The sequence below is a fragment of the Mandrillus leucophaeus genome, unplaced genomic scaffold, assembly GCF_000951045.1.
Source record: "Mandrillus leucophaeus isolate KB7577 unplaced genomic scaffold, Mleu.le_1.0 Scaffold849, whole genome shotgun sequence".
NCBI lineage: Eukaryota > Metazoa > Chordata > Mammalia > Primates > Cercopithecidae > Mandrillus > Mandrillus leucophaeus.
Window position 1 is genome coordinate 209,871 of NW_012109241.1, and position 11,542 is coordinate 221,412.

The 11,542-nt window shown below is 48.9% G+C and overlaps 1 protein-coding gene across 3 annotated transcripts in view; it reads left to right on the forward strand.

Moving 5' to 3' along the window:
* RAD51D (RAD51 paralog D) overlaps positions 1-11,542 on the forward strand; it is a 28,240-nt gene that overhangs the window by 1,316 nt on the left and 15,382 nt on the right. Inside the window, exons 1-3 of one of the 3 annotated variants that reach the window (XM_011968577.1) lie at positions 731-1,061; positions 1,422-1,483; positions 1,973-2,091. In XM_011968577.1, the coding sequence (XP_011823967.1) occupies positions 980-1,061; positions 1,422-1,483; positions 1,973-2,091 (263 nt within the window). In that variant the 5' untranslated portion in view covers positions 731-979. Of the gene's footprint in view, positions 1-730; positions 1,062-1,421; positions 1,484-1,972; positions 2,092-11,542 lie in introns of those variants that run through there. The other 2 variants (XM_011968576.1, XM_011968578.1) reach the window with 2 other exon arrangements.

Genomic DNA, 11,542 nt, shown 5'->3' on the forward strand with positions numbered 1-11,542 from the left:
ATAATAAATAAAGGCCAGGCACGGTGGCTGACACCTGTAATCCCTGCACTTTGGGAGACGAAGGCAGGAGGACTGTTTGAGCCCAGGAGTTCGAGACCTGCCTGGGCAATACAGTGAAACCCCATTTTGTAGAGGTGAAACCTCTACAAAAAAAATACAAAAATTAGCTGGGCAATGTGGCGCGTGACTGTAGTCCCAGCTACTCAGGAGGCTGAGACAGGAGGATCGCTTGAACCCAGGAGGTCGAGGCTGCAATGAACTGAGATCTCACCAGGGCACTCCAGCCTGGGCGGCCGACCGAGACCCTATATCAACCAAAACAAAACAAACTTTTGAAAAACAGACGCAGGTGCCCCTGGGTGCTTTGCTGCTTCTTGGCACCTGTCGTATAATCTGTAATGATGTGATTTCTGTGATTCCTTTTCATTGTCTGTCCCTCGATCACAGGTAAGCTCCCTGGGGGTAAAGGCGGGTCGTCTTGGGTCGCATTTTGTCCCCAGCGTTTGGAACGGAAATTGGCACACAGAAGGCTCTTTAGAAGGCCGGTGTGTGTGCTGCGTTAGAACGTAGAGTCCGGATGCGGCCGTGGGTGGCGTGTTGAGCGCAGAGCGGGTCGTGGGCGGTGGAGAGGGGCGCGCCGCGGGCTGGGTGTAGGGGGCGCAGCGGCTCTGCCCCGCGCGGCCCGCAGATGGCGCTGCAGGCCAGGTCCTCGCCGCGCGCCAGCCTGGAACCCGGAAGCGGCAGCGCGGCGCGACCAGGCTGGCGGGCTCTGGGAGCGGGAATCCCGGCGGATCCCGGGAGGGCGGATAAACCCCAGCCCTACCCTTGGTGCCGCCTCCTCCTCCCTCCTTCCTCCTCCTGCAGCCAGCGCGCCTGTGTCCCCTCTAGGAAGGGGTGGAAGAGGGGCGTCTGGAGAGGACCCCGCGAATGCCCACGTGACTGGCAGTCCTCCTTGGGGCTGTTCCGGCCTGCAGGGAACATGGGCGTACTCAGAGTCGGACTGTGCCCTGGCCTCACCCAGGAGATGATCCAACTTCTCAGGAGCCGCAGGATCAAGACAGGTGACCGGGTGTGCACGTGCCAGAGAGCCGCGCGGGCCGCGCACAGCCTGGGCAGGCCCCGAGGGCTGGCACACTGCCCTGGCATACCTGCAGGGAGCTTCCCCTCCATTCCTAGAGGGCCACGCTTCTGGAGAGGCTCAGGAATGGTGGGCGGGGGGAGCCAAGCTCTAAAGGAGGGTGGAGGATTCCTATTGTGTGCAGGGCACCGCTCCGGCTCTTGCAGCTTTGTGATTTCACACTGGCCTCCTGAGAAGGCCTGCTGAGAGGTAGAATTGACACCCCATTTGACAGATGAGGAAGAACCAAGTGTGGGAGGGCCCCGGCCTCTCTGCCAATCCGCTATACGTGTTTTATTTTCAGTGGTGGACCTGGTTTCTGCAGACCTGGAGGAGGTAGCTCAGAAATGCGGCTTGTCTTACAAGGTGAGCTCCGTATCTATCTCCACACTCCAAACCTGAGTGTCTTTAAAAGTCCATCGCAAGCCAGCTGGGCGCGGTGGCTCACGCCTGTAATCCCAGCATTTTGGGAGGCCGAGGCGGGCGGGCCACTTGAAGTCAGAAGTCAGGAGCTTCAGACCATCCTGGCCAACATGGTGAAACCCCGTCTCTACTAAAAATACAAAAATTAGCTGGGTGTGGTGGCGGGCGCCTACAATCCCAGCTACTGGGGAGGCTGAGGAGAGAGAATGGTTTGAGCCCAGGAGGCAGAGGTTGCAGTGAGCCGAGATCATGCTACTGCACTCCAGTCTGGGCGACAGAGTGAGACTCTGTCTAAAACAACAACAACAAAAGTCTATCCCACGCCAAAGGGAGCAGAGGGGTCTCAGATATTGAGAAGTGGGGTGAATGAGACCCTGGGATGCCAGCTTCTATGGGCAATTCGTTGCTGAGCAGTCTGGGCCCCTTTGGCAGGCCCTCGTTGCCCTGAGGCGGGTGCTGCTGGCTCAGTTCTCAGCTTTCCCCTTGAATGGCGCTGATCTCTATGAGGAACTGAAGACCTCCACTGCCATCCTGTCCACCGGCATTGGCAGGTTTGTATGTGTACTTGGGGAAGAAGGAGAGAGGCAGGAAGATGGGGCTGCCTCTCAGCTCTGCTTTTGATGCTTGAGTAGACAGGAGGTTTTTTTTTTTAAGCAATAATGGATGGGAAGGAAAGGGGTCAGGACTTCTGAGTTCTTATCCTATAACAGGGTTATGGGTTTCTCAGCCTTGGCACTTGATATTTAGGGACAGGTAATTATTTGTTGGGGGTTGGAGGCTGTCCTGTGCATTGTAGGATGTGTAGCAGCATCCCTGGCCTCTGCCCACTGGATGCTAGTAGCACCACCCTTGCTCCAGTTGTGACCATCAAAAATGTCTCCCGACATGGCTAAATGTCCCCTGGGAGGCACAACTACCTCTGGTTGAGAAGCACTTTCCTATCACACAAGATGTCAGTATCTCATTATTTTCACCATCTTCTCTGGCCCTAATTCTTGTTTTACTTAAGGATATGGCAAGAGAGAACATTTATTGAGTGCCTACTATGTGCAGGCATTGCCCGTATGTTCTAGGTAATCTCTTCAGTGACTCTGCCAGTTAGAGATTATTAACCTTAGTTGACTTTAACCTAAGAGGAGCAAGTGGCAAAGGTGAGGCTCAAGCCTGGGAGTATGTGGCCCAGAACTTGGTTCCTTCACCACATCTGCAGCAGTAGGGAACAGGAGAGTTCAGATAAAGGAGGAGTTGCAGGCCGGGTGCAGTGCTCATGCCTGTAATCCCAGCACTTTGGGAGGCTGAGGTGGCAGATCACGGGAGGCCAGGAGTTTGAGACCTGCCTGGCCTGCCTGCCTGCCCAAAATGATGAAATCCTGTCTCCACTAAAAATACAAAAATTAGTCAGGCGTGGTGGCAGGCACCTGTAGTCCCAGCTACTTGGGAGGCTGTGGCAGGAGAATCGCTTGAAGCTGGGAGGTGGAGGTTGCAGAAAGCTGAGATCGCACCACTGCACTCCAGCCTTGGTGACAGAGCGAGACTCTGTCTCAAAAAAAAGGAGCAGTTATATTCTGCCACGTTGTTTGGTGGGTTGGGGAAGAGTTGCAAAGACGACAGACGTTTGCTGACCAAGTTAGTCTTGACCTTTTTCCTAGTCCATTTGTTCAGAAATTGATGAATAATTGCCACCACAAACGTCTTTGGATTGGTTTGGCCCTTTCTGTTTCCTTAACACATTCTCTTGGCAGGGTTCATGCAGCATGGTGCTTGCTTTCCCTGGTTGGGGGTCTGAGTCTGTGATCCATCAAGCACTGGCTAAGGGCCTGCTGGGTGCTTGGTACGGGCAGATGATACACACGAATGAGGCAAGGCCCCTGCCCTTAAGGCCTCCAGTTGGGTGTAGGGGAAAAGCAAGTGAATACAAGAGAGGTGTAAGCACCGAGGGAGGCAGCGGTGAGGAGGAAGTGGTGAACAGGAAGCCGATTGGCCTTGGGCTTAGGGAGTTTATAAATCCAACAGATATGGAGGGCGCACTCAAATGGTAAGCTGGGAGGATTGCAGCTGCCTCAGGTCCCTGCAGGGTGATCGTGGAGTGGGTTCAGGAATGCTCTGAAGAAGGCAGAACTTGGGCATGGAGGAACAGATGGACTTTCGCTGAATGCTTTCTATGAACGAGGCACTGCACTGAGCACTTCATGGTACATTATTTCATTTATTCATCACAACCACCAATGAACATGTTACTGTTTAAATCATCATTCTAAGCTGGGCGAGGTGGCTCACGCCTTTAATCCCAGCGCTTTGGGAGGCAGAGGCGGGCGGATCACGAGGTCAGGAGATCGAGACCATCCTGGCTAACATAGTGAAACCCCGTCTCTATTAAAAATACAAAAAATTAGCCGGGCGTGGTGGCGGGCGCGTGTAGTCCCAGCTACTCGGGAGGCTGAGGCAGGAGAATGTCATGAACCCTGGAGGTGGAGCTTGCAGTGAGCCGAGATTGCACCACGGCACTCCAGCCTGGGTAACAGAGCAAGACTCTGTCTCAAAAAAAAAAAAAAAAAAAAAAAAAGTAATAAATAAATCATCATTCTAAAGGCAAAGAAATTGGGACTCAGGTTAAATGACTTGCTCAAGATCGTGCAGTTAGCAAACGGCAGACCAGTTATTTAAGGTCATGCCTGTCACACTCCTAAGTCTAAGAATGCGGCTCTTAACTCATCTGCCGGGCTGCCTCCCTGGAGGCGGGAGGCCATTGTGAAAGCAGGGCTGCCTCAGGTCCCTGCAGGGTGATCGTGGAGTGGGTTCAGGAATGCTCTGAAGAAGGCAGAACTTGGGCATGGAGGAACAGATGGACTTTCGCTGAATGCTTTCTATGAACGAGGCACTGCACTGAGCACTTCATGGTACATTATTTCATTTATTCATCACAACCACCAATGAACATGTTACTGTTTAAATCATCATTCTAAGCTGGGCGAGGTGGCTCACGCCTTTAATCCCAGCGCTTTGGGAGGCAGAGGCGGGCGGATCACGAGGTCAGGAGATCGAGACCATCCTGGCTAACATAGTGAAACCCCGTCTCTATTAAAAATACAAAAAATTAGCCGGGCGTGGTGGCGGGCGCGTGTAGTCCCAGCTACTCGGGAGGCTGAGGCAGGAGAATGTCATGAACCCTGGAGGTGGAGCTTGCAGTGAGCCGAGATTGCACCACGGCACTCCAGCCTGGAGACTGAGTTTCACTCTGTCACCAGGCTGGAGTACAGTGACGCGATCTCAGCTTACTGCAACCTCCGCCTCCCAGGTTCAAGTGATTCTCCTGCCTCAGCCTCCCGAGTAGCTGGGACGACAGGTGCATGCCACCACACCTGGCTAATTTTTTGTATTTTTAGTAGTGAGCGGCTTTCGCCATGTTGGCCAGGATGGTCTCGATCTTCTGACCTCGTGATCTGCCCGCCTTGGCCTCTCAGAGTGCTGGGATTACAGGCGTGAGCTACTGTGCCCAGTCTCTAGCCTTTCTAACGGTGTGCTATGGACAGTTAATGGTGTAACTTTAAAACTTGGGAGGAGGGGAGTTCTGTAGTCAAAAGTTTGAGAAATGCCTGACTAATCCAAATTAAACAGGTTTCTCTGTTGTAGGCTGCCTCAGAGCCTTTAGTGCTGAGGTGCAGTGATTCCTTACAGGGTGTTATAGCGTGTAATGTACCTTGGGAAAAGCTACGTTGATGAGGGAGATTGATTATTCCTTACAGGCCAGAGCTAGGTCTGTTTATCCCAGAGTCCCCTCATTTTAGAATAAGACTCAGGAAGTATGAGGCATTGAGGTGGTGTGTGAATGGATGACTGAAAGAATGGCTAAAAGGCAGTTCAGAGGGAAAGGCAGAGGGTAAGTCCCAGAAATACCTGTATTCTAGTCAGTGGTAAAACCCAGGTGTACTTCTGCTTTACGGGGCAAGACAGGGATCTCTCCCTATTGACATGCGGAGTTAGAGGTGATAGGGACATATTGGTAGGAAGTTCCTCTGGGCAGTAGGGGAGGCATGGAATGGAAACTCAGGTGAGAAGCTGGCTAGAAGGGGATTTGGGAATAACTTATACAGACTGATCTTCACAGCCAAGGATGTGGTTGATTCTTGACTAGAGTCAGCACCAGTTGTTCAACCCTAGCTACACGTTGGAATTCATCTGGGAAACTTCAAAAGAGAGATTCGTGCTCTGGTTCCAACTCTAGAAATTCTAACTTAGTTAGTCTAGGCCAGTGGTTCCCAAACTTGTGTGCCCATTGGAATCACCTAAGGACTCTTTTAAATATTATAAAGTCCAAGACTCCCCCAGACTAATTAATCTCATTCACTGTGAGTGGGACACAGGCATCAGTATTTTTTAATTTTTTAATTTGTTTTTTAGAGACAGGGTCTTGCTCTGTTCCCCAGGCAGGAGTGCAGGGGTGCACAATCATAGCTCACTGCAGCCTTGAACTCCTGGACTCAAGCAGTCCTCCTGCCTCAGCCTCCCAGGTAGCAGGGACTACAGGTGCTCACCATCATGCCTGGCTAATTAAAAAGAATTTTTTTTTTTTGGTAGAGACAGGGGTCTTGCTATGTTGTCCAGACTGATCTCAAATTCCTGGGCTCAAGCAATCCTCCTACCTCGGCCTCCCAAAGTGCTGAGATGACAGGTATGAGCCACCATGCCTGGCCAGGCATCAGTATTTTTTTTGAAGCTCCCAGGTGAATCCAATGTGCAGACAACTTTGGGTACTGCTGATATAGGCTTTTTTTTTAAAAACTCCCCTGATTTTAATGTGCAGGCAGGATTGAGACTAACTAGTCTAATGGTTCTGAAACTTGAGCGTGCATCAAAATCACCTGGAGGCCTTGTTGAAACCCAAGTTTCAAGTGTGGGCTGCATTCCCAGAGTTTCTGATTCAGTAGGTCTCGGGGAGAGGAGCTGTGAATTTGCATTTCTAGCTATTCCTTAAAGGTTGCTGACGCACCTGGTCTGGGGACCACACTGGGGTTCCCTTGATCTCAATGGGAAGAATGGAATCAGGAGTGGCAGAGGCTGGATGCTTATTAAACAGAGACGGGGTGAGCACAATTATCTCAAGAAGCCACAGGTCTAGAGTAGTAACCAGAATGTTTTGACTGGCAGGAACCTGTGGGTATAATCGTGGGGGTCCCTGGAATTAAAATAAATGGGGGCCAGGCACTGTGGCTCACGCCTCTAATCCCGGCACTTTGGGAGGCCGAGACGGGCGTATTACCTGAGGTCAGGAGTTCGAGACCAGCCTGGCCAAAATGGCGAAACCCCATCTCTACTAAAAATACAAAAATTAGCCGGGTGTGGTGGTGGATACTGTAATCCCAGCTACTCGCGAAGCTGAGACAGGATAATTGTTCGAACCAGGCGGAGGTTGCAGTGAGCCAAGAGCACACCACTGCACTCCAGCCTGGTGACAGAGTGACACTCTGTGTCAAAAAGAAAGAAAAAACGGATGGGGTGCTTACTGTAGTGCTGCTTGGCATATACAGAGAGGTCATGGGAGGTCTTCAAGAACCATCTCAAGGACGGGAACCTGGGAAGGTGATTGTAGGGCTAGGAAAGGGACGCATGTGGTCAGGCATTGGTACAGGCCGTGGGGAAGAAGCTTCAGCCCAGAGATAGGGCAGGGCGTGGAGGGTAGGTGGTGACCTGTTTCATGTGGTTGAAAGGACAGAACCTGGATGAGGAATTGGCATGTCATGAGGTTTATCCCAAGTCTTTCACAGTCAGTGTTGATGATACAGAAGCTAAATAAAAGTGATAGTACCTTTCTATTACTCATTTTTCTGGAATGATTATTGGGCACCTCCTGTATTTCAGGCACTGTGCTAGTGCTGGGGATGCAATAGGGATAGGACCCAGTCCTTGCCCCATAGTGCTCTCAGCTAGATGACCAAGACAAACAAAAACAAGCAAATAAAAAATAATGACAAACCCCTAGGACTAGTGAGGATACAAGATCAACACATACAAATCAACTGCATTTCTCTATACTCACAATGAACAGGTTGAAACTAAAATAAAAAACACTACCATTTATTGGCCAGCTGCAGTGGCTCATGCCTGTAATCCCAGCACTTTGGGAGGCTGAGGCAAGTGGATCACCGGATGTCAGGAGTTTGAGACCAGCCTGGCCAACATGGTGAAACCTGGTGTCTACTAAAAATACAAAAATTAGCTGGGTGTGGTGGTGGGTGGCTGTAATCCCAGCTACTCGGGAGGCTGAGACAGGAGAATCACTTGAATCTGGGAGGCGAAAGTTGCAGTGAGCGGATATTGCGCCACTGCACTTCAGCCTGGGTGACAGAGTGAAACTGTCTCAAAAAAAACCAAAACAAACAAACAAAAACACAATACCATTTATAGTTGCTTCGCAGAAAATGAAATACTTGGGTATAAGTCTAACAAAGCATGTGTAGAATCTGCCTGCTGAAAAATTTTAAATTGCTGATGAAAGAGATCAAAGATGACTCAGATAAATGGATGACATGTACTTTGTTCATGGATTGGGAAACTGAACATAATGAAGATTTCAATTGTCCCCAAGTTGATCTGTAATTTAATGCAATTTCTATTAAAATCCCAGCAAGGGTTTTTTTTTTTTTTTTTTTTAATAGACATAGGCAAGCTTATTCTAATAATTACGGAAAGACCAATTTTACCTAGATTAGCTAAAACAATTTGGAAAAAGGACAGTTGGAGGAATCAGTCTACCCAGGGTTAAGACTTGCTATGTAGCTACACAGTTAAGCCTAGTGTGGTATTGGCCAAGGGACAGATGGACACAGATCAATGGAACAGAGTAGAGAACCCAGAAATAGACCTCCACAAGTATATACAACTAATTTTTTTTTTTTTTTTTGAGACAGGGTCTTGCTCTGTCACCCAGGATGGAGGGTACTGGTGCTATTACAGCTCACTGCAGCCTTGACCTCCCTGGGCTCAGGCAATCCTTCCACCCCAAGCCTCCCAAGTAGCTGGGACTACAGGTATGGGACACCATACCTGGTTATTTGTATTTGTATTTTTTTTTTTTTTTTTTTTAGACGGAGTTTCTCTCTCTCTTTTTTTGTTTTGAGATGGAGTTTCACTCTTGTTGCCTGACCTGGAGTGCAATGGCGTGATCTCGGCTCACCGCAACCTCCGCCCCCCGGGTTCAAGCAATTCTCCTACAGGCACACACCACCAGGCCTAGCAAATTTTTTTTGTATTTTTAGTAGAGACGGGGTTTCTCCATATTGGTCAGGCTGGTCTTGAACTCCTGACCTCAGGTGATCCGCCCGCCTTGGCCTCCCAAAGTGCTGGGATTACAGGCATGAGTCAACGTGCCCAGCTGGAGTTTCTCTCTTTTTGCCCAGGCTGGAGTGCAATGGCATGATCTCAGCTCACTGCAACCTCTGCCTCCCGGGTTTGATTCATCTGCCTCTACCTCTCGAGTAGCTAGGATTACAGGTGCATGCCACCACGCCCAGCTAATTCTGTATTTTAGTAGAGATGGGGTTTCACCATGTTGGCCAGGCTGGTCTCGAACTTCTGACTTCAGGTAACCCGACCGCCTTGGCCTCCCAAAGTGCTGGGATTACAGGCATGAGCCACCGCGCCCAGCCTATTTGTATTTTTTTGTGGAGACAGGGTTTCACTATGTTGCCCAGGCTGGCCTCGAACTCCTGGGCTCAAGCAATCCTCTCGCCTCAGCCTCCCAAAATGCTGGGATTACACACAATTGATTTTTGACAAAGGTACAAAAACAACGTGATGGAGGAAAGACAGCCTTTGAACAAAGGGTGCTGGGGCTATTGGACATCGTAGGTTAAAAATATGCAATAATAAACCTAAACCTTATACCTTATATAAAAATTGACTGAAAATGGATCATGGACTTTAATGTAAAACCAAATTGTGTAATTTTTTAGAACAAAACAGGAGAAAGTCTAGGCAAAGTGTTCTTAGATTTGACACCAAAAGTATGATCCATGAAAAAATTTTTGATTAATTGGGCCTAATCAAAATTAAAAACTTTTGCTGCACAAAACAGAATGAAAAGAGAAGTACAGAATGGGAATAATAGTTGCAAGCCATGTATTCAACAAAGGACTTGTATCTAGAATGGAGAAAGAATTCCTAAAACCTAACAGTAAAAAATCAAACAATTCAATTAGAAAATGGGCAAGGGCTGCCTCACACCTGTAGTCCCAGCACTTTGAGAGGCTGAGGTGGTCGGATTGCTTCAGCCCAGGAGTTCAAAACTGGCCTGGGCAACGTGGCCAAAACCCTGTCTCTACCAAAAAAATACAAAAGTTGGCTGGGTGTGGTGGCACATGCCTGTAGTCCCAGCTGCTTGGGAGCTGATGTGGGAGGATCACCTCAGCCTGGGAGGTCAAGGTTGCAGTGAGCTGTGATCATGCCACTGAATTCTAGCCTGGGTGACACAGTGAGACGCGTGAGACCCTACTCAAAAAAAAAAAAAAAAAAAATGCCAGGTGCAGTGGCTTATGCCTGTAATCCCAGCACTTTGCGGGGCCAAGGCTGGTTGATCACCTGAGGTTGGGAGTTCAAGACCAGCCTGACCAATATGGAGAAACCTCGTCTCTGCTAAAAATACAAAATTAGCTGGATATGGTGGCATATGCCTGTAATCCCAGCTACTCGGGAGGCTGAGGCAGGAGAATTGCTTGAACCCGGGAGGTGGAGGTTGCGGTGAGTCGAGATTGTGCCATTGCACTCCATCCTGGGCAACAGAGTAAAACTCCGAAACTCCGTCTCAAAAAAAAAAAGAAAAAGAAAAAAAAAGCCAATCACAAAGGTTACATAGTGTATAATTCTATGTACATAACTTTGTTCTTGAAATAACATAATAGAGATTAGTGGTTGTCAGGGGTTCGGGATTGGGGTGACTGGGAGGAATGTAGCTATAAAAGAGTAGCAGGAGGATGACTTATAGTGATGGAAATGTTCTGTATCTTGATTATAGCGGTTGTGTAAATCTACATATGTGATAAAATGGCACAGAACTAGACACATCATACGTGCTTGAATGCTAGGAACATTGGTGAAATCTGAATAAGCTCTGTGGATAGCACCAACATCAGTTTGCTACTTGTGATATACTATAGTACTTTCTTTTTTTTTTAAGGAGAAAAGGGTCTTGCTATGTTGCCTGGTCTAGACTTGAACTCCTGGACTCAAGTGATCCTCTCACCTTAGCTTCCCAAGTAACTGGGACTATAGGCCCCTGACTAGTACAATACATTTTGTAGTACAATTGTTATTATTAAGGGAAACCAGGTGAAGGGTTCATGGACTTTTTGCAACTTCCTGGGAATCTATAATTATCTCAAAGTTGGTTTTTTTGTTGTTTTGTTTTGTTTTGTTTTTTGAGACGGAGTCTTGCTCTGTCAACAGGCTGGAGTGCAGTGGTGCGATCTTGGCTCACTGCAACCTCCGCCTCCTGGGTTCAAGCGATTCTCCTGCCTCTGCCTCTCAAGTAGCTAGGACTACAGGTGCATGCCACCATCAAAGTTTTTTTAAAAACAAAACAAAACAAAAACACAAATTTTGGGAAATGCTATCGAGGAAACCCACAAACGGCTGGGCCTGGTGGCTTACGCCTGTAATTGCAGCACTGTGGGAAGCCGAGGCGGGTGGATCACTTGAGGTCAGGAGTTTGAGACCAGCCTGGCCAACATGGTGAAACCCCATCTCTAATTAAAAAAATTAGTCAGGGATCGTAGCGGGCGTCTGTAATCCCAGCTACTTGGGAGGCTGAGGCAGGAGAATCACTTGAGCCTGGGAGGTGGAGTTTGCAGTGAGTAGAGATCATGCCACTGCTCTCTAGCACTCCAGCCTGGACAACAGAGAGAGACTCCATTTCAAAAAAAAAAAAAAAAAAAAGGAAACCCACAGGGCCTGAGATGAAAAAATGAAAGGAGGACCTTCTGATGGGGTGAAGAGGCCTCTCTGGAAAGC